This window comes from Gigantopelta aegis, chromosome 10 (genome assembly GCF_016097555.1).
Source record: "Gigantopelta aegis isolate Gae_Host chromosome 10, Gae_host_genome, whole genome shotgun sequence".
Lineage (NCBI taxonomy): Eukaryota > Metazoa > Mollusca > Gastropoda > Neomphalida > Peltospiridae > Gigantopelta > Gigantopelta aegis.
The window spans coordinates 77,998,545-78,022,437 of record NC_054708.1 but is presented as its reverse complement, the minus strand read 5'-3'; the positions used below and the strand labels follow the sequence as shown (position 1 = coordinate 78,022,437).

Sequence of the window (23,893 nt, the reverse complement as noted above, 5' to 3'; positions counted from 1 at the left end):
AATAAATAAACAGCTAAATAAATAAACAACTAACTAACTAACTAATTAACTAAATAAATAAACAAACAACTAACTAACTAAAAATGTAAATAAAAGACACCATGTCGAAGGATGATCTAGAACAACCCGATGTATTTCTCTGCAGACAGTGGAGCACGGAACCTGATGACGTCAAGCACTTGCAGAATTGCGTCCTCGTCAACGTAGCGGGAAACGCCAGTGACGAAACCTGCTTCACACTGAGGGGGTTCATTTGTGAATACCAAAAGGGTGAGTATAGTATAGTCATCATATTATTACCCATACGGTTAACAATATCTTGGTACATTACATTACATTTCCGTTAAATTCATTGCAGTATAATTAAATTTTCTTTGCGTCTATACACAAAAACGGCAATCTGATTGGTCCAGAGGTGCTTTTTTTTTCTTTTTTTTTGTTGTTGTTCATATCCCTATGAACAGAAAACATTTAAGCCACGCCTACTACCCCCCCCCCCCCCCTACACACACACACACACTTTTGTGCAACAAGCCGGATTATTCTAGCAATCATATTTAGATATTTTGAAGAAAACACAAGTGAAAGCTACAAAAGCAATATAAAAAAAAAATTATGCGATAAATTAATGGAAAATGCTATAGCAGAGTAAACACGTAGATCTATACGCATTGAAAAAAACAACAAAAAACAACAAAACAACAACACCCTCTTCGCTAATCATGACATGACAGTGTTCGAGATTAAAAATTTCGGGCAGTATCCCAATTGGATACTAACATTTCAAAATCTGGTATCCCACCTGAGAATTTAGTATCCCACTTAAATGAAATTCATAAATAACATCGTAACAAACTTGGACGACACTGTTCTCGTTCCCAGTCTATTGCTACGCCGCAAACGAGATCGCGGAATTCGTGAAATTCGCAATCAAACTGAATCGGCAAAAGATTTGCTGCATCTATTTTTGAGTAATATTGACATAAATTAATATTTAGCAGTAAGCTATAAGTGTTTCTGACATTACTGATAATAAACCTACCTGTATTAATTTTCTGCAGATGTGGAATCAATATCTCAAATAAAATTTGGAGGAAACATTCAACAAAAACAATAGCGACTTAGCGGTTCCCAGTCTATCGCTACGCCGCTATTGGTCCAGTGTAGCATTAGACTGGGTACGAGTTGGGGGAGATGTTGTTACGGCATAGCATTAGACTGGGTACGACCTCGAAAATACTGTTACTTCACCAGTAAATGACGACTTTCATTGTTTCAGCGAAAAATAAAAACGCAGGATTAAAAAAACCAACAACATTGTTACATTATATGGTATCCCGGTGGGATACTGGGTTATTGGAGTCTGGTATCCAAAATTAAATTCTGGTATCCCCGGGATAGTGGGATACCGTTAATCTCGAACACTGCATGAGACTCGGTCGGTGGCCAAAGAAATCATGAAGGAAACTTCACGCCTGTAACTTACTTGTAAGCGATGTTCTACAGCTGTTGGCGAAAATTAAACGGTTCCACCAACAGCATAAATGTTAGACACGTTCCATTCATTCACTTTCATAAAATGTAAACTAAACATATAACTAAATGATAAGTCAAAATACACAGCAGCTAGAGGAAATGACGCCATTTACAAAAAATCACCTGATTCAAATAATAGTGAATGAACGTTCGCATTCTTACGCGACACAAGTATCAATGAAGTTTACACAAACAATACTACAGGCGTCTTTAAAGCTAAACAAAATAAATTCAATTATGTATTGTTAAAGTATGCATATAAATTTAATTATAAGATTTGACCGCAATTATTGTTTGGTTCATGCAAGTATGAACCAAAAAAACTATGTGCACACTGTATGACCCCGCGTAAAGGGTGATACAAAAGAGTGTGATGTGCATTAATTGTAAGAACTACGGTACTGACAGATGCGCACTACCTATGCGCAGTCGAGACTACCGGCCCCACCCGGCATGGTCGCAAGCACAATGTAACATGAGAAAATAAACAAATTACACACGCTACACCATTAGTTAGCATCATACAGTGTGCACATCGTTTTTTCGGTTCATACTTGCATGAACCAAAACATAATTGCGGTCTGTTCTTAAATAACGTCAGTGGCGTAGCGTGGGTTGCCAGCGTTCGGGGCAAGGTAAGCATTGCGCCCCCCTACCAGTGGACCGTTAGAACTCCCCGAGTTCCTTCTACCAGTGCGCTCGGGGCAACATCCCCGTCTGATGTCTGATGACGTCATTTTTTATGGGCAAGTTCACGGACCAAAAATAACTTTTAGTGTTATTATTAGCAAGTTTGATTCGAATTTAATTATGAGTATTGTCTGTTATTTGTTTTACGTTCATCGCGGTATGAACAACATAAAATCATCCGCAAACTTATGTGAGAACGGCATCGCCTATTCACACAGTTTTCGGATGATTAGTTTTGTTCATACCCCGATGAACGTAAAACAAATAACAGACAATACTCAAGTGATATGTCCCACTAGAACGCCAAGTGGGACGTAAGACGTCGACGTCACGCGAAGACGTCATCATTTGGCGCCCTACAACCTTACACTGTTACAGGAACGTCAACTAAACGTCGAGTTGAATTATATAAATTAAGGTCGATTATGGGTAATAAATAGGATATTGAACTCGCTACCATTTCGTATACTGTTTATGTCCTACGTGACATAATTGTTGTTGTTACTCGCTAAAGTTTGCGACAATTGAAAATTATTTCACTCGGGACATAAACATGATACAAAATGGAAGGTCGTTTAATACCCTGTAAGTATACATCCAGAAATAAATTTCACATGACGATGTTAATACATTTTTATTTCAAGTAAGAAAGTAAGTTTTAGTAAGAATTATTGTATAGAGTTGTAATAAGACCTTCAGATACTCAGAAATACCAACAACAGATGCCTGTTTCTCGAATCGTCCTTACAAGGCCTTGTAGCGTTACGACTGGAGCACATTGATTAATTAATAATCACCTATTTGATGTCAAACATTTTGTAATTCTGACACGTACTAGTAGTCATAAAAGGAAACCCGCTACATTTTTTCTATGCAGCAAGGGATCTTTTATATGCACTTTCCTACAGACAGGAAAGCACATACCACGGTCTTTGGACAGTTGTGATGCACTGGCTGGAACAACAGAAAACTCAGTCGGTTGAATGGATCCACAGAGGTGGTTCGATCCTGCGACACAAGCATCTGAAGCGAGCACTTAACCGACTGAGCTAAATCCCGTCCCCTGCAAGTCATTGCAAGTCTTTTAGAATTGCACTGGTTGCGAGAGTTTAGATCCCATGGTCTTGTAACTAAACAAAAAGTCTAACCAAGACTGTGCTACTTTACCGTTACGAACATGTAGCTGCTAGTTTAGTTTGATAAATATCTATAGTCCTTCACACAGGGAATGCTTTTTTTTTATATTGTGGAATTTTCCGAACCAATTTTTTTAGAAACTGTACACAAAAATAGTATATGTTTGTTATTTCCAAAATACTTTTACTTTTCTTATATCAAACAACACTGAAAGTATTTACACACACACACAAAACAAACAACCTCCCCCCCCCCCCCCCCCATAAAAAACAAAACAAACAAAACAAAAAACACATTTTTCGGAGGATGGGACGAACTATAGGGGCTTACGATCATGTTCATACAAACGCGTGCTTTAAGTTACTGGAATACATCCTTGGTTGTCCCTGCGTCTATCGTACGTTTCATTTCAATTACTCGGTCCTGTCCCGAATGCAACAACACCCCATGTAGCTGCTAAAATGATGGACCCGTTCACCGTTCAGTGATTTTCATTTTAACATGATTTTCTGCTTCTATTCAGTTAAACTTCAAGCACACTGATCTGGCCATACTCTTCAGCCAGTGGGCTGTCTCTTCAACAGTTATTAGTGGCTAGTGAGACAAACGTTGATGTAATGGTATTATGTCTCACTATTGAGCACACTGCCCTGGCCATACTCTTCAGCCAGTGGGCTGTCTCTTCAACAGTTATTAGTGGCTAGTGAGACAAACGTTGATGTAATGGTATTATGTCTCACCATTGAGCACAATGCCCTGGCCATACTATTCAACCAGTGTCTGTCCAACAGTTATTAGAGGCAAGTGAGAGAAACGTTGGTGTAATTGTCTTATATCTTACCATTGAGCCGCTACATTTCACACTCGGTGGGAGCGGATACCAAGATGGGAAACCAGTACCTGCGAGCATCAAGTCTGATAACCTAATCACTACATTATTGAGACCAGGTTTATATCATACACTTGTGTGTTTCTACTTAAGATCATTATCAATCGTGTGTTGATGTTCCAGATGAGTTTAGTATGTTCCCCTTTAATCCCATTATCAGTCACATGTCGGTGTTACAGTTTATTTTAGTATGTTTTTGGTTAAGACTATTATCAATCATATGTTGGTGTTAGATGATTTTAGTATGTTTATCGTTAGACCATTATCAATCATGTGTTGGTGTTAAAGATGATTTTAGTATGTTTATCGTTAAGACCATTATCAATCATATGTTGGTGTTACAGATGATTTTAGTATGTTTATCGTTAAGACCATTATCAATCATGTTGGTGTTACAGATGATTTTAGTATGTTTATCGTTAAGACCATTATCAATCATATGTTGGTGTTACAGATGATTTTACCACGTTCCTCTTTACGACCATTAAGACTATTATCAATCGTATATTGGTGTTACAGATGATATTAGCACGTCCCTCGTTAAGACCACTATCAATCGTGTGTTGGTGTTACAGATGATATTAGCACGTCCCTCGTTAAGACCACTATCAATCGTGTGTTGGTGTTACAGATGATATTAGCACGTCCCTCGTTAAGACCACTATCAATCGTGTGTTGGTGTTGCAGATGACTTTATTATGTTCCTCTTTAAGACTATTATCAATCATGTGTTGCTGTTACAGATGATTTTAGTATGTTCTTCGTTAAGACTATTATCAATCATGTGTTGGTGTTACAGATGATTTTAGTATGTTCTTCGTTAAGACTATTATCAATCATGTGTTGGTGTTACAGATGATTTTAGTATGTTTTCGTTAAGACTATTATCAATCGTGTGTTGGTGTTACAGATGATTTTAATATATTCTTCGTTAAGACCATTATCAATCATGTGTTGGTGTTACAGATAATTTTAGTATATGTAGTATGGAACAGGCGACGCTGGCCGTAGCGCATCGTAGATAGTTCGATCCAGAGGCGGCGTCGTTTCTGCCGGTTCTGTCGGTTGCTGGGACGCTTCCGGCTGAGCTGGCTTGTCGGGTTGTGGTGGGGGCGGCGACGCAGACGGGACAGCCGCTGGCGGTTGAGCCGCTAGCTTTGTTCTCCCATGTGTCGCACCTGGCGTACGATTTCTCCTTCGTCCTCGCTGTGACCGCGTCACCGTACACCAAAGTCACTGTTGCCTGTGATCCGGTGCAAGCGACGCGGTACTCTTAATAGCTTCCCGTAACTAATTTTGATCAGGTCATGTCAGAGTTTAACGTGTACATTCAGAGCAAGCTGTTGTAGCGCACGCCTGTCCTGGTCGCAGGTGTCGGCCTCAGCCGGTTTCTCCGTCCAGGACAGGAAAGGGGTGGAGAGGCCGCCTGCAATGTCAGGTGCAAGTAATTTTGATAACGTTCGGTTAAGCTAGAACAGGACGTGAACGAAATCGCCTTCAAGTAATGATGGCTCACAACGTTCTAAGAGCTAATTGTGTCAAGTAGTATTTGTTTCATTAATGTATCTGGTAATTAGTACTCCCATTCCTGGTGTTAGGTAAGGTCCTGAGACATCAAATTAAACTGTGATCCGCGACGAATACAGCTATCTCAACATGTATTTAAAGGATAACCCCTGTGCAAAGCCCAAATAAGCAATAATTAACCCAATTAACTCGATTAACAAATTAGTACAACTTAACTACAACTCCCAACTAAGTTCCTTTTGCCAATTTACTCTACAGTGGGGACTGGCATAAAATACATATCAATGTATATTAAGAAAATAAACTAGGAAATTATAAAATTTAGCCAAAATCAAATACCAGTATTCATAAACTCAGAAAGATTCCCGTGCATGTATAACAAGTACGTTCCTCTTTTAGACTATTATGAATAATATGTTGGTGTTACAGATGATTTTAGTATGTTCCTCTTTTAGACCATTACCAATCGTATGTTGGCGTTACAGACGATTTTAGTATGTTCGTCTTTTAGACTATTATCAATCGTATGTTGGTGTTACAGATGATTTTAGTATGTTCTTCTTTAGACTATTATCAATCGTATTTTGGTGTTGTAGCTTCACAGGGCGATGTCGGTTGCGCTGACGGCTGGAAGGAGTGGCTGACGTCGTGCTACTACATCAGCGACACTCGGGATCCCACAGAACTTTTGAACTGGCAGGACTCCCTGGCCGCGTGTCAGAAGAAAGGGCCGGGTCAACCCCCGAGTCTGGTCAGCTTTAACAACACTGCCGAACTGGTGAGTGCTGATAGCAATACACCATGTAGTATCTCAGCATGGCAAAGTTCGAAGTGCACCCAACTTTTTACTTTACAGTTAACGTTACCATTGATGATAAATGTGACAGTGTTTGTTATCATAAAATGTGGTTAATTAGTGTAATTTAATTTGAATTAGTGTCAGTGCACAAGCTACTATTGTACTTGGAGCATGTGCATGGTCCTGTTAACTAACATACGATGACTTTCTTTGCAGATCTAGGGTAGTCAAAAACGATCAGCGTAACCTCAAATGTTTACTTACTTTTAAGGATGAGGGATGGTATCTATGGTGTGTATGTTGACTTGGATGATGTATGTAGCAGTTTTAGCCACATATGTTACTGTTCTAGAATTGGTAGCACAGGGAAATGTGTATGGAGAGGAGGGGGAGACTAGTATAATTTTTATTTGTGTAAACTCACCGACCACAAAATGTTATTTAAAATATGCATGCATGGATGGGGGGGGGGGGGGGGGGGGGGCAGACCCACCAAGTATATATATATGTACAAATGATTAAAGAAAACAAGTGTACATTATATATGTGTTTAAAAACAATTCTAAGAAATAATATCCTTTTACATGTTTCAATTATTCAATTATTCATCTTCAGAAAGGAGCTGCTAAATAACTGCTAAATATGACATCAGACATTCTTCAATATATATATATTTATATATATACCTACTCAACCCCATCTAATCTCTATTTCTCGCTCCAGCTAGTGCACCACGACTGGCACATCAAAGGCCGTGGTATGTGCTATCCTGTCTATGGGATGTGCATATAAAATATCTCTTGCTGCCGATCGAAAAGAGTAGCCCATGAAGTGGCGGCAGCGGGTTTCCTTCCTCAGTATCTGTGTGGTCCTTAACCATAGGTCCGACGCCATATAATCGTAAATAAAATGTGTTGAGTGCGTCGTTAAATAAACCAATTCCTTTCTTTTCCCCATCTAATCTCTTCTGGAACAGCACCTAGATCAGATCCATCTTCTTTCATTCACGTTTGAGATTCAGAGATAAACTTTGATACTTTTAAAATCTTGATATGTAGATTTAAAACAGAAACAAAAATGGCTTATCATATACTACCATGAGGGATAGAAAATGTAATTCACCACATGAAACGAACACGAAAAATATGGTAGTGTAGGTTTATGTATAATAAAATGGTCAAATAAGAAGTTACCTTTCAACCATCTTTGTTTGCTCGTGTGAAATAATAGTTGCTTTATCGAATGAATGAGAGTAAAATAATCCATCATATGCAGGCATGTGGGACAGACAAAAACCGCATACGGTGGTGGAGATTGGTTTTTGTTTTACATTTTACAGGCTTAAATGTAACTCTAGTTGTAGAATATCGACATAATAATAGGTCTAATAATTATTATAACAATTAAAACAAAATATGCTTTTTAATAATGAATTGTTTAACATGTCCTGTTTTTGACTACCAGAAAAAGGTGACAGGTTTCTTGGCTTCGTCTGTAAGTAAAAACTATTACTGGTGGACAGGACTGAATGACCAAACGACGGAGGGACATTGGGTTTGGGCCAGTGGACAAGCTGCTGACATGTCTGTCATGTAAGTACATGTATTTCAGTGACTTTAGCTTAATTCCAGCTCTACTCATTTGGAACTGTAAACAACAAACCTTTATTATGAACTACCACTGGTGAAATTGGAATAATCTTTAAGAATATATATAGGTTTGAAGGTCAAGCTCAAGGTCATGGTTAAGATAAGGTGATAGTCAACGTCAAACATTGACCCAAACCATTCATGTTGATTTTGAGTTGCAAACGTCTGGCTTGAGTTTCAAACAACTATTTTGAGTTGCAAATAGTGGACCAAAACTAGCAGGTTTTGGAGTTGGTTCGACAAGGAGGAAATTGCCCCCAATACCAAACCGAAGGAGCGCCTTTTTGTGTCTAGATAAAGAAGACACAAATAGTGTTCCCTGATTTTTTAATTTATTTTTAATATTACGTAAAAACGAAATAATGCCCCCCCCCCTCCCACCCCCACCCCCACCCCACACACACACTCCCCAAACTAGGTATTTTAATGTTAGACTCAGCGTACCAACTGTCACGACGAAGTTGGCCAACTCTCCAATCTCTCGACTTCAACGACTGTCCAGTTGCTAGTCTAAGCACTCTTACAATTCGATTATCGTCGTAGGCTATACACCGATTAGTTTTTAATCTCAGCACACCCGTCCAAAATGGAGGAAAATACAACGCCAACTGGGCAACTCCGTCGTGACAGTTAATAGTCTAAAACTAGCATTAGATATACACGGTTCTGAAACAATTGGTACTAATTGTTTTTACAACTGAATTCAGACGCTGGGGGTCGTCGCCAAGTGGGCTGACAAACGTTGAACAGTGTGGGCTGGTTCGTAGCAATGGTCGCATGGAATCGGCGCAGTGTGCGCAACTTAACCACTTCATCTGTGTTAAAGACGCTAATGCCGGTGAGTACCATGTACTGAGAGAGAGAGAGAGAGAGAGAGAGAGAGAGAGAGAGAGAGAGAGAGAGAGAGAGAGAGAGAGAGAAACACAGAGAGATACAGTGAAAATAAATGATTGAATTAATGCATGCATGCAGGAATGAATGAATGAATGAATGAACGAACGAACGAATGAATCAATGGAATGAATACACGTATCAATGCAATTTAAACGACATCCCAGCAGTGGCGTAGCCGGGGGGGGGGGGGGGGGCAGGGGGGTAATGGCGTACTCGATATTATTGTTTACTTGGCTGGCAGGTGCCCCCCCCCCCCCCCCCCCCCAAAATACAAAATCCTGCCTACGCCACTGCGTCCCAGCTCAAAAAGGGATAGACAGACAAAGAGATGGAGCGAAAGACGTAGACAGATGCAGGTAAAGAGCGATAGGCAAACACAAAGAGATAGACAGAAAAAGAGAGGCACAGATTGAGACAGAGAAAGGAACAGAAAACTGTCTTCACTGTATCAGCTTTAAAGTCAGTGTAACATATATCTGGGTACTATATATGTTTCATATTAATTTCTTCTCCTTTTTCTTTTGCATAAAATATCAGTTTCTGTATATAATACACAAACATTAGAATGACCAGACATAGGCTGCCTTGAATATATACATATGTGCTATTTTAAACAAGAAATTGTGATTAATACATGTATATAATAATGTTAATCTTGAAGAAAATGCTCTCTTATCCAAAATATATTGAAATGGTTGCAAAATCCAGAATGTCTCTTTAATAATAAAAATATATAATAATGTAAATTTAAATGACCTGTGACCTTTTTCTTTCTTTTTTTTTTTTTTTTTTTTTTTGGAACACACAGAAGGCTCGTTGTTGTATGCCAAGTTTGGTTGCCCTGGATCATGGACTAGGGCTGGACCCAAGTGTTACCTGTTTAACCTCAACCTCACAGTAACACGTGACGCCGGCCAGGCTACCTGCAAGAGAGAGGGTGGGAACCTGATAAAAGTCGAGTCACAAGATGAAAGTGTGAGTTAATATAATGTATAAACCAGGGCTTCTAGAATTTTATAAAAACCCACTTGCCATGGGATCAGTGATTAAAAACATTTACTAGCCATGATTAAAAAATCACTAGCCCTATACTTTAAATAAATACAATTTTACTAATACATGTAGTAATAATCAGATATGTCACATAAAGAGGGAGATAGAGCTTAAACACCCTTAGATTGGGGTTGAGAAGAGGGGTCAGAATATTCATATTTACAAAATAAGACATAAATGCAGCCTTTGACAAGGGTTTTTTCCACTAGTGTTACGTTACCTCCGCAACCGTTTCATGACAGCTACAGCAACCATTAATGAACTTTTCAGACGTCGGGTGTTCGCGCAAATGATCCGAAATCGGCTGCGAACCGCTCACCTCACCGCTCGGCGCCCATATGTTGGACCTATTTTGACCCAATTTCATGGAAGGAAGAAGGAAGGAAATGGTTTATTTAACGACGCACTCAACACATTTTATTTACGGTTATATGGCGTCGGACATATGGTTAAGGACCACACAGATATTGAGGAAGGAAACCCGCTGTTGCCACTTCATGGGTTACTCTTTTCGATTAGCAGCAAGGGATATTTTATATGCACCATCCCATAGACAAGATATCACATACCACGACCTTTGATGTACCAGTCGTGGTGCACTGGCTGGAGTGACAATTTCATCGACGTCAACGTCAACTGTGGGCTCAACGCCACTTGCGATGGACTCGTGTTTAGTGATGGATCAAGATTCACACTGTTGTTTGCCGATGACAGAGGATTTGGAGACAACGTGGTGAACGTCATGCTCAGTGTTGTGTCAGTGAAGTTAACATATTCGGAGGCGGAAGTGTAATGGAAATGGAAGTGTGGAAATGTACGTTCTCGTCTTCTTGTCATCCGTGGTAACCTCAACGCTGCTGCATGGCAGCGCATGGTCCAGGCCTGATCTTTCAGCATGACAACGCCACTGAACCTGTGATTTCATCAGACGACCCATTTTGACTCTTTGTGGTTTTGACGAATGCTATGAACGCATCGAACAGATTTTTGACTCAACATTTATTCCTATTCTTTCTTTGGACGTACAATACAATAAAAAAAACAAGACCTTATTTAGCACGTTCTTCTGTCATATTTGCTAATTAGCCAAGATGAAACGCTACAGTTGTGGAGTTTTTAATTTGACTCAGTATTTATTACATGTAGTGCTTTTAACCACATATCTTAACATTGTCGTATATGGGATTTTATTTGGTGGAGCGGAGCATGTCTTTCCCGGGTCCCGTCCCTGAATAGCCAGGAACCTGATTCAAAACAGAAAAATTAATAGGAGCAATTTAGATTATTAAACTAAATGAAAGGGGAGTTTATTTAATTTAAATGCGCACCCAAAATATAAATTTATAAAATATATATTTGGTATAGTACAAGAATAAAACATTGGTTGATGACAGATCATGTATATTTATGCAGCAATGAAGGATATAAAGTTTTATTTGTTGCAGACCTGGTTGGTGTTGCAATCGAGACTGTTAAATTTAAACAACGTGTGGACGGGTCTACAGAGAACTGCTCCCAATGTTAACTCGTGGAAGTGGTACGACGGAACATCGCTCAATCCAGCATTTATGTAAGTTCTGAAAAAAACGAAAAAAACACAAAAACAAAACAAAACAAAAAACAAAAAAATATATATATATATATATATATATATATATATATATATATATATATATATATATATATAATGTACGAAACGCTACTATTAATTAAGTTTCTTTTAATGAATTTAAATTTTTCAGTTAGCTTATGTGTCTCTCTGTGTGTCTCTCTGTGTCTCTGTTTCTGTGTCTCTCTTTATGTCTCTCTCTCCGTCTCTGTGGCTCTGTCTCTCTGTGTGTCTCTGTGTGTTTCTCTGTCTCTGTCCCTGTCTGTCTCTGCCCGTTTGTTTCTCTGCCTGTCTCTGTCTCTCTCGCTCGCTCTCTCTCTCTCTCTCTCTCTCTCTCTCTCTCTCTCTCTCTCTCTCTCTCTCTCTCTCTCTCTCTCTCTCTCTCTCTCTCTCTCTCTCTCTCTCTCTCTCTCTCTCTCTCTCTCTGGCAAGCACTGGCTAAACAAGCATTGATGTCCAGCCTTATCAATTCCAGCTCGTGGAGCCGCGAACCAAACGACTTCAAAGGACTGGAGGATTGTGCGTTCATCAACCAAGATGGTTCGTTCATCGACTCCTCGTGTTTCGCCGGGGCAGGGTACATTTGTGAAATGCTGTCAGAAAGTACGTGTCAATTAATGTGTGGTTATTTACTACAAATGTAAAAATTGCGAACTATGACACCGAGTACCATCATAATGAACATTCAGCAATAACGTTTAATACTTGTTATTGTTATTTTAGAGCTTTTTTTAAAAAACGGTTGGGTAGAGGTATCTGGAGGTAATTTTCTTTTTGTAGGTTTTTCTTTTGTATATTTATTGTTATTTTTAATTTGTTTGTTTTCTTTTAGACGCCCCGTGTCCAGCGGGGTGGATCGCCAACGACGACTCTGGCGAGGGCGGCACGCCGTGTTACTACATCAGCAACACGACGTCCACGTCTCTGGTGTCGTGGTTCGAGGCTCGGGAGCACTGTTTGAAGATCTCCCAGCACAACTCGTTCCTCCTGGCGATCAGCGACGACAACGAGCAAGTATGTTGTACAGCCGGGACGCGTTCAGGAGGCCGATATGTAGACGGCCGCAAACCACAGTTATCTAAGCTATTATGTTTCTTTACAGCGTTAAAGTGACAGACCCCAGTTTATAAACACCGACAGCGTATTTGCCACTATTAGAGCAGTTTTTGATACTTAAAATCAAAGCTTACTACGAGTTTATTGTTAAGATTATCCATTTCCGTACATATGAAGTCAATCTGGTCATCCCGGTGTTCATAATACCCCGAAATGCTTTTTTTTTTACAAATATTTTTTAAAACGCACGTACTCACGTGTTGTGGGAACGAACTCTAACGTAACGGGTATTTCTCCATTTCAACGTCACAAACAATTATTTAACACTGTTGCAAATGTAGCGGGTCTTTACATCCAATAGTCGATGATTTATACATCAATGTGCTCTAGTGGTGTCGTTAAACAAAACAAACTTTAAGTGTACAAGTATGGGTTAACTTGACATGGATGCGTTTAAGTGTGCGTGCGTGCGTGTCTGTGTGTGTGTGTGTGTGAGAGAGAGAGAGAGAGAGAGAGAGAGAGAGAGAGAGAGAGAGAGAGGAAGAGACAGAGAGAGAGAGAGAGAGAGAGAGAGAGAGAGAGAGAGAGAGAGAGAGAGAGAGAGAGAGAGAGAGAGAGAGAGAGAGAGAGAGAGAGAGACACAGAGAAAGAGACAGAGATTGAGTTTATTATATTGAGAACTTAATGTTTTTGTCATTCAGCAATTCGTTCAGGAACAGCTTATGTCACTAAAAGCGACACCTATCGGCTGGTGGACGGACCTGACAGATGTCGCCACAGAAGGGGTGTGGCTAAACGCCGACATTACGGAGCAACCTAGACCTGATTCAATGTAACGTACATTTTATATTGAAATTCAATAAAAAACCGTCCATATTGCACGGTCGGTTTAAATCATTCGTCAACGGGCGTCTGTGGCGTACTGGCTTAGCCATCGGACATGGCTGATAGGTATCGGGTTCTCGCCCGAGTACCGGCTCTATTCATTAACCCCTGCCCTCGACACACAGCCGATACCCGAGCTGTGTGCCCAGCACAGCATGCTTGGACCGCAATTGGTTATAAGCATGTAATTGTTTTTAAAATTCAACTTCGCCTCCCCTTAAATTCGAAAAACGAGCCTATTTCAGATTTCAACTGGCTCTTTTTTGTCTGGATGAAAACGTCCCTACATATCTGTACTCGGATTTCTTATTTAACTGGACCACCCGACCTCTCCCACCCCCATCTCCAACTAGTTGTTTTAGGCTTCGAGTCTACACAATGTACACTAAACAAAATTGCTCAAAGGTTAGTCGTTTTTTTGGTAATGCTTTGCTAGTGTCATACTTTTAGCACGGTCACAGATCACTTCTAAACGTTGATGGAGTCAAATTTGTCCCGTGACTAATCTTATATGCGGTTATTTTTTCGTGCATTTATGAAAACAACCGGAATGGTATTCGGCTATAAATCGTTACTCGTTGGTTCGCGACGATACTCGTCATTTTCTCAGCTCTGAATTCATTCATTCATTCATTCATTCATTCCAAATTATTTTCGTACTTATGTAACAGCTACATTATACGTCGCCGATGATACCACCAAGGGACAACGACTCTTTGTGGGTTGTGAATTCGTTTATTCTGGACACATAAGCAACACGCCCTGAAAGGATTAAATATAACCATGTTAACATCATTTAACATTACATAAATCCCCAATATGCACCATTCCAATTTACACACAGGTATGCAACTATTAGGCAATACAAAATTACATTTCATTTAATACATTACAATAATATATTATTACACCATTGTCAAACATTTGCATATGTTAATAAAACATCCACACTGCATCTACTAGATCTCACAGAAAAACAATGCAGACATATATATTAGCATTAGTACCTACTTGTGTAGATACATACGCATACACCCGTAACCACAACACATTACTATGTACCTATTATCAATAGTTACGTAATGTAATTAAATCACAACATAGCTCATGTTTATGCAGCAGGACAAATTCACCACGGTTATATACTACTATACAACTTATATACATTATAATTATTACAATACAATTTTTTTTAACGCCAGCACTTCTTATTTGACCATAGAAAATCGCCAACTAATGCCAGTATTAAATGTCGGGCTGAACTGCTACACTTATATCCAATTAAGGTTCAAGTACGCTGTCCTTGGCATACATTTCAGCTATATGGGCTGTATGTCCAGGACAGTGGGTTAGTTATTAGTGGTTAGCGAGAGACAAGAGGTGTAGTGGTCTTACACCTACCCACTGAGTCGTTAAACGTTGGTCTGGGTTGGAGCTGGTAGCGGGCTGCGAACCCAGTACCTACCTACCTTATGTCCGATGGCTACGCCACGACACCACCGTTGCCGGTACTTACGCTCTGAGTTGTTGTTTACATCATTAAGTTTCTTGAACAACGTCGACACCTTTTGATATAACAAAATAATCTAGTTGGTTCCTTCGTAGTTGTTAATCACTTGCTCTTAACTAATGTTGTTAAGTATAGATGAAGCTAATGAGTTACATCCAGACCATGTTTAGAAAAGTGTTTTATTATCACCATGTATTTATTTTAAGGGGGGGGGGGGGGGGATTCAGCTCTGTCAGTTGAATGCTCGCTTAAGGTTCTTGCGTTGCAGGATCGAACCACCTCAGTTGATCTATTCAGCTGATTGGTTTTTCCCCGTTCCAACCAGTGCACCACAACTGGTCATAGGCCGTGGTATGTGTTTTCCTGTCTGTGGGAAAGTGCATATAACAGATCCCTTGCTGCATTAGGAGGCCGGCACCTGTGCCCAGGACAGGCGTGCGCTACAACAACTTGCTCTGAATGTGCACGTTAATCCCTCTTACTTAACTTACTTACTTATTAACTTAGGAACAATGTGGAGGGTTTCCTCTGATGACTACGTGTCAGAAATACAATATGTTTGACATCCAATAGCCGATGATTAATTAATCAATGTGCTCTAGTGGTGTCATTAAACAAAACAAACTTTTTATTCTACAGAAATTGGGCAAGGGAACCCAACAACTTTAATGGGGATGAAAACTGTGCGGTGTTCTACTATGGCGGACAATACAACGACTTGAAGTGTGACGCTAAAACCGCCGTTGTGTGCGAGAGAAAAGCAATCCTGACGCCGAGATCAGCCCCTCAAGTTCAAAGTAATATTTATTTCCGGTTCCTTCTCTCTCACATCACTGGCCTAGTTAGTAGGGAGGGTCAAATAATTTTACCTAATATTTTTTTTTTTAAATTCAAATTAAATCAAAGTTAGGCATACTTATCAGACCTATAGGTGAACTCAGTTCAGTATGTAATTTTGTGTAAATGTTTTTATAGTAGTAGGCCATATGTCTGTTTGTCTGTCCGTAGGTATGTTTTTTGTTGTTGTTTGTTTTTGTTTTTTGGGGGGTGTCCGTATGTGTGTATGTGTATGTGGTGTGTGAGTGTGTGCGTGCGTGTGTCTGTTTATGTATTTTATTTAACGCATTGTGTTCTGTTGATGTTGTCTTGTCTATATAGTTCTGCATTGTATTGCATTTAATGTATTTTATTCCATATTACATTGTATTAAACTTTATTTGTATTGTATTTTGTCATGTCGTTCAGTCACATTATTGTACTGTACTGTACTGTACTGTACTGTACTGTACTGTATTGTACCGTACCGTACAGTACCTAACTGGACTGGGCTGGGCTGGGCTGGGCTGTATATTAGCTGCATATTATAATTATACAATATATATTGTGTTATAACTCAAAAAAAAAAACTTTCCTGTTAAATGTATTTTAGAGTGAACAATGATCATATTGATTACCATCCACTAGACTTATATTTAGCACTGAAATCACAGTAATTCTTTAAAATTTATATTCAAATACTAATTTTTTTTATAATTTAAAAAGTGAAACAAATGGTGCTAAAGTTGGTTGTCGGTGTGTTTGTTCTGATTATGTTTCGTTTTCGGTTTTCTTTTTTCAGATACATCGACGAGAACTCGTGCCACCTTGACTTTCGGGATTCAAATGATTGTCCTGGTCGTTTTGTTCTTATAGAACAGTTAAACAACATTCGTTTAAAAACAGACCTGTGTGTTATTGATGTGTGCGCACCCGTGTATGGCCTGTGTGTTTGTATGTGTACATGGGTGTGTCTTAACATTGCTAATTAATGTGTTACAGATTAAAGTTGCAGGACTATTGTATGTCGAATGCTTATTTTAATATATAATATTATGGAGGAAACCCGTTACATTTTTCCATTACTTGCAAGGGATCTTTTCACCATTTCAAAGGCAGGGCAGCACATACCACGGCTTTTGTTGCACCAGTTGTGATAAGAAAAATATCGCAGTGGGTCCACCGACGGGGATCGATCCTAGACTGACCATTATTCAGGCGGTCGCTTTACCAATGGGCTATGTCCCTATGTCACAGGGGGCGGGACGTAGCTCAGTGGTGGGCTATTTCTCGTTCCAGCCTGTGCACCACGACTGGTATATCAAAGGCAGTGGTATGTACTACCCTGTCTGTGGGATGGTGCATATAAAAGAACCCTTGCTGCTAATCGAAAAGAGTAGCCTATGAAGTGACGACAGCGGGTTTCCTCTCTCAATATCTGTGTGGTCCTTAACCATATGTCTGACGCCATATAACCGTTAATAAAATGTGTTGAGTGCGTCTTTAAATAAAACATTTCTTTCTTTCTATGTTACAGCTTAAGTATTTTCGATATACATGTATCTTTAAAGGAGCTCAATCACGGATTTAGTGGGCCTTGTTTCTCTAAATATGCATTATAAATGGAAATTACATTCATTTGGAATACCAAACCTAGTTACTGTATGATCCAAAACATTTTATTTGGACTACGATCGAGGGAATTCCACGACACGCTTCATTTTTAAAATTTGGAAGTCTTCTTGTAAAAAGTCATAAAAATACGGAAAAACAGACTCGTAGTGATGAGGCTATATATACGACAACCGTATAATGTATTTGTGGATTTTATATAAACGATCGCCATGTATAGAGACTTGGCAAATGAGGGCCGGCTATATACATGGCAAATAATAAAAAATATATTATTTCATGACGAAAATAACCGTGAATACGCCAGGCGCGGATTTAGTGGGGGCCCAAGGAGCCCGGGCCCCCCTATTTTTGGGGTCAAGTTATTAAATTTTTTTTAACTATAGCATACACTAGAGTGGAATTACACAAAGATGCACTTATTTCAAAATTTCGCGGGGGAGCATGCCCTCGGGTCCCCCTCCCCCCCCCCCCCCCCCCCCCCCCCCCCCCCCCCCCCCCTATTTAAAAATCCTGGATCCGCGCCGGTACGCTGAAATAAAATAATAAACAGTCGGAACATGAACTCACTATTTATTATTATTATTATTATTATTATTATTAGGCGCGTGTGCAAATTATTTTGACTGGTTCGCAAAGTGGTATTTCGGTTGTTACAGAAACGTTACATAAATTTAGAGGGGGACCCTGGAGTGGTCTAAGCTTTATTATTTTGAGTTTTATTGGCCCTTGCAATTTTGAGCATTTGAAATGTGACTAAATACAGCAAAATAACCTTTTAGTCATATTTATTTACGGTAAAATTAACTTTTTTTACAAAATTTACGTAAGCAGCCTCAAAATTACAATCAGTGAAAAATTATTAAGTTCAAGCCCTGTTGTTAGTTTGTGTACTGTCCGAAATTAGTTTCTCTTTCAGTTAATCTACCTCAGCCGCTGATAATTTGTAATTGTTATTTTTATTTATTTATTTATTCATCATCATCATCATCATCATCATCAACATTATTATTATTATTATTGTTATTATTATTTATTTATTATTTATTTATTTATTCTAATTAATTTTTGTTAGTACTGTAGGGACAATATGACGCTATTCATATATCTATGGAAAACGTACACAAAAGGGTCCGCTAAATTCATATATACTCCCCCCACCCCGTCCCCTGTTCAGAAAATGCACTGTTCGTACAGTACTTAGTATGTATTCCTCCTGTTCCAGATGGTTCGGTAATATGGATCAATCAAATACATGTACTTATTTACCGCCTATATACATTTTTGCTGTGAATATAGCCAGCCCTCGTTAGTGGAGGCTATAGACACGGCCTTCGTATATATAGTCACATCGTATATAAACACCGTCTTGTTCAGAGTATTCTTTAAAAATGTAACAGTTCCTATCCCAAGTCATCTGTTATGGCATATTTTGTATAATAATGAATTTGACAAGGTGGAAAATGACGGTGTTTGTGATCCAGATGTTTAGAGTTTTTCGCGTACAATTAACGATAAATTTACCTATAGATACAAAGGCCTAACTAGTCGGGATTGTCGACGTTTAACATGCCTCTGTTACTAAAATAAATTAATGTATAAGCTTAATATCATTCAGTACATGTTTTATTAATTTTTAATAACTTATTTTCATTGTTTTTTTTGTTTTTTTTCTATTTACCCTACGTCGTAGAGGACGGTTACTGCGGTTATTCGGGGAATGCCCGTCACGTGACTCAAAATAATACGTCACTCCTCTGCTCTCCAAATAGCCGTTATTTTTCTCAGAATTATGGACCGTACCCATAATTCAATTATTTTTTATAAAATATCAATAATAAGTGTGATATGGTGGTTATGTAGATGGTTAAATAAAAGTACTTTTAGGTACAAATCAAATGTATATATTGTCATATAATATTTTGTTGGGTCAGTAATTAGGTCAACCATCCGTGACAGAGCGCGTTTAACCAAAACAGACGATTTTTTTCGTGTGTATCGAGTTCCACTAGACATTCATCCACTGTCAGATGTGCTGGATTGCACTTTTCGGCTGTTTTGAAAGTCTGTCTGTCTGTCTGTCTGTCTCTGGCAATGTATGCATGCATTTGGTGCATTACACAATTTGTTTAAATAAAAATATTCTGCATTGTGACTAAATGTTTTTTGTCGTATTTTAGATAATTCAGTGTTAATTCTCTGTTTGTTACAAAACGCAATAAGTATAAATGATCAAGAGACGGACAAATACGATTAAAATGATACCAGACTTAATTACATATCAATCATTAGTAATCTGCGGCCATTTGTTTAGAGCAAGGCGGTATTGTGGACGAGTTGATCTATATGATGAGGCGAGACGTAGCCTAGTAGCTCGATGCGCGGTCGGTCTGGGATCGATCCTCGTCGGTGGGCCCAGCCAGTGCACCACGACTGGTATATCAAAGGCCGTGGTATGTATTACCCTGTCTGTGAGATGGTGCATATAAAAGATCCCTTGCTGCTAATCGAAAAGAGTAGCTCATGAAGTGGCGACAGAACAGAACAGAACAGAACTTTATTCACTCAGAACACCAAACGGTGTTACATTGAGGTGTTTACAAACATATATATATACACAATACAATGGCGGCTGCTGATTAAAACATACACACATATAATTATATCTATCTATATCTATCTATCTATCTATCTATCTATCTATCTATCTATCTATCTATATACATATACACAAACGCTAAAAATTATTAGTTGAATAAATCTATGACAAAGGCGTGTCTTTTAATACACTATTAATGACATTAAGAAACGTACATAGTTTCTTTATAATAGATAATTGTTTTGTGTTAAAGAGCTTGTGTAATTTAAAAGTGTTTGGTCTGTTGAAGTAATATTTATTTAAGTAGGTTGATCTTTCGTTAGTAAAGTGTGGACATTGAAATAGGTAATGAAATTCATCACCTATTGTGATTTTGCAAAGAGGGCAAATTCTATTTTTTCTTTCAATATTTTGCCATCTGCCAGTTTCAATTGGAAGATAGTGATTGCTGGTTCTGAATCGACTGTAAATAATGCGTATTTTTTCTGGTAAGTATAGAAGGTAATTTTCACAAACATGTGCCGATTTAAATATTCTATAAGTAATACATTTGGGATAAGTATTAATATTTTCGTTCCAGGTTTGTCTGAATTGATCTTTTAAACGTTGAGTAACTAACTTAATAAATGAGTTCTTATTTGAAACTGTCTGGTTTAACCAATAATTTCCCAGTCCTAATTTATTTAATATATCGTTTATATTTTTTGTGCGTTCACTAATCATTGTTTTGTACAGTATATATGATATTTTAGAGGCCTTTCCTGTGATCAACGAGGCCCAAAAACTTAGCATTCTAATGTGTATCTTAATATCTAATGGAAATACGCCTAATTCTCCATAAATCATGGGCAGTGGGGTACTTCTTCTTAGCCTTAATAAGTCTCTTAGAAAATTTAGCTGTATTCTTTCTATATTTTGATTATTACCAAAACCCCAAATTTCCGAGGAATATAACAGAATAGGGACAATGGTACTATGAAACAAGTGTAATTGGCAGTCTATTGGTAAATTAAGATTTCTAATTCTCATTTTGAGTAAGGTCATACCTTTATTAGCCTGTGCTATTAAAGATTTTTTTGCTTGGATAAACGATCCTGTTCTAGTAAATATAATGCCTAAGTATTTATAGTTATCAACAATGTCTAATTTAATGTCCTTAATGTAGAATGATTTATTTTTGGGAGGTTTTGTACCAAATACTAATATTTTAGACTTATCTATATTTACTTTTAATTTCCAAATTTCACAATATTCCGAGAAAACGTTTAAAGACTTTTGTAGGTCTTCTGGTGATTCTGCCAAAATCACAGTGTCGTCAGCATAAAGTAGCATGGTAATTATAAACAGTAGGTCAGTATTGTTGTTTTCATACTCTATTCTTATACCATTACATTGTTTCTCTTTTAGTGTATTTTCTAGGTCATTTAAGTATATAGCGAATAATATGGGGGACAGATTTTCGCCCTGACGTACTCCATTTTGACATAGGAAATAAGCCGAATATTCATCATTGTGGCTTATACATGATTTGATACCTTGGTACATATTATAAACAATTCTAAGAAATTTACCATTTACATCTAAATTTAAAATTTTTTGCCATAAACCTGTTCGCCAGACAGTATCAAATGCTTTCGAGAAATCTATAAAGGCACAGTAAAATTTCTTTTTTCTTTGTTTGATAATTTCACATAGGGCATGCAAAGAAAAAATATGATCATTAGTACTATAAGCCCGCTTGACTTTCGTTTAGTTGTTCTGTGGATTCGAGGAAGTCATTTATTCTCTTATTCAAAATTGATGTAAATAGCTTTCCAAAACAACTTACTATTGTAATGGGTCTGTAAGATTCGGGATCATTTGGGCTACCTTTCTTTTTATAAATTGGCTTAATAATTCCATTTAGCCAACCATCTGGTAGTATATTAAATAGTTTTACTAAGATTGGGGCGAGTTTGCTTTCTCCATATTTAAGGTATTCATTTGAAATTTCATCTGTACCCATCGCTTTATTGTTTCGGAGACATCTAATGGCTTTCCGTACTTCATCAATAGTGATTTCATTATTTAGGATACTGTTTTCAAACGAGATATCTATGTTGATGCTTTCAACACCATTTTGGTCTGTTTCATTTATTTATTTGAAATATTCAAAGAAATTATCCATTTCTATATCAGTGGGTGTTTTTTTTTCTCATTTATTGAATTTAATAGTTTCCAAAATTCCTTGGGTTTGTTTGTTTGCATTTTGCGTATTTTTTGTTCGGATGATTTATCGTGTTTACGTTTGTAAAATTTTAGTGTTTCTATATAGCTGGCCCAAACCTATCATCGAGAGACGATCTATATTACATTTACTGTGATTAAATTTAAGTCTAGCTTTGTGAAAATGAAACCTTGCTATTCTACACTCTTTACCGAACCAAATCTTCTTGTTAGCTGTAATATGTTTGTTTGTACTTATTTGAGCATAATTTCCTACCGTCTTTTCGGCACTCTTTTTCATAATGTTCCCCAAATCTTTTACTAAACTATTTATTGTTTCTCTGTTTGGTGTATCAGAATTGACGAATAATCTATCTAAATGAGCTGCAAGGTTTCTAATATTTTCATCATCTATATTATTATTATTATATATATCAGCTGTACATCTATTAATTTTCTTAATTTTACATTTTACATCAGCTTGTTTATCGTCATTAACACTAGTAATTTCCCTACTTTTGGAAAATAACAGATCGATATAAAGTGGGCAGTGGATATCAGAAAGTATTGGATTAAAATCAAATATTTTGACAGCGGGTTTCCTCTCTCAATATCTGTGTGGTCCATAACCATATGTCTGACGCCATATAACCGTAAATAAAATGTGTTGAGTGCGTTGTTAAATAAAACATTTCTTTCTTTCTTTCTCAGTATCTGTGTGGTCCTTAACCATATGTCTGACGCCATATAGCCGTAAATAAAATGTGTTGAGTGCGTCGTTAAATAAAATAATTCCTTCTATGTGAATGAATGAATGAATGAATGTTTAACGACACCCCAGCACGAAAAATACATCGGCTATTTGGTGTCAAACTACGGTAATGCAAATAAATAAAGTGATGATCAACATCAATATAAAAATTCAAGACTTAAACAAAAACAGTGTAAAGAACTGTGCAAAAACACAAATATCACAGAATTTTACGGATACTGAATTTTACTCAAAACGTCAATTTTGTGCTGTATTGGCCATTCTCAAAGAGAATGTTACACCCCTGCACCACGGTGAGGTTACAGCACGCGCAGGGGTCCTTCTATGTGATGAAGCTTTAATTGTAGATATTCGAAAAGCTGATGGATGTTATTCTAAAATTCTTACCAGCCTATTTCAGAATTATTGCTTTAGGTGTTGCAAAGCATATAGTTTGGTAATTTAATTTAATTATCATTTTGGCAGTTATTTTCGACATCACACCACCACTCTCGATATATTGTGTGTGTGGGGGGGGGGGGGGGGGGAGATCCACCGCATGTTCGTCAATTCCAAATGTCCCCGAGTTGTATCAAGATTGATATCTTCCATCCAGTTCCAACCAGAGTTAAAGTTCGTTTTGATTAACGACACCT

The 23,893-nt window shown here is 37.9% G+C and overlaps 1 protein-coding gene across 1 annotated transcript; it reads left to right on the top strand.

Annotated features, from left to right (window-relative positions):
* Positions 1 to 101: 101 nt before the first annotated feature.
* LOC121383822 (macrophage mannose receptor 1-like) lies at positions 102 to 17,073 on the top strand. The gene is made up of 11 exons (XM_041513921.1): positions 102 to 270; positions 6,376 to 6,557; positions 8,043 to 8,170; positions 8,935 to 9,065; positions 9,930 to 10,096; positions 11,620 to 11,744; positions 12,259 to 12,386; positions 12,616 to 12,797; positions 13,541 to 13,671; positions 15,874 to 16,031; positions 16,853 to 17,073. The coding sequence occupies exons 1-11, from the start codon at positions 102 to 104 to the stop codon at positions 16,924 to 16,926; spliced, it is 1,575 nt and encodes a 524-aa protein (XP_041369855.1). The 3' UTR covers positions 16,927 to 17,073.
* Positions 17,074 to 23,893: the final 6,820 nt, after the last annotated feature.

Bases quoted from the DNA above. Each gene is read 5' to 3' on its own strand.
- LOC121383822 (XM_041513921.1), top strand. From the start codon at position 102: ATGTCGAAGGATGATCTAGAACAACCCGATGTATTTCTCTGCAGACAG. The intron at 8,171-8,934 runs GTAAGTACATGT...AACTGAATTCAG, and splicing joins GCTGCTGACATGTCTGTCAT to ACGCTGGGGGTCGTCGCCAA. The intron at 10,097-11,619 runs GTGAGTTAATAT...TATTTGTTGCAG, and splicing joins TCGAGTCACAAGATGAAAGT to ACCTGGTTGGTGTTGCAATC.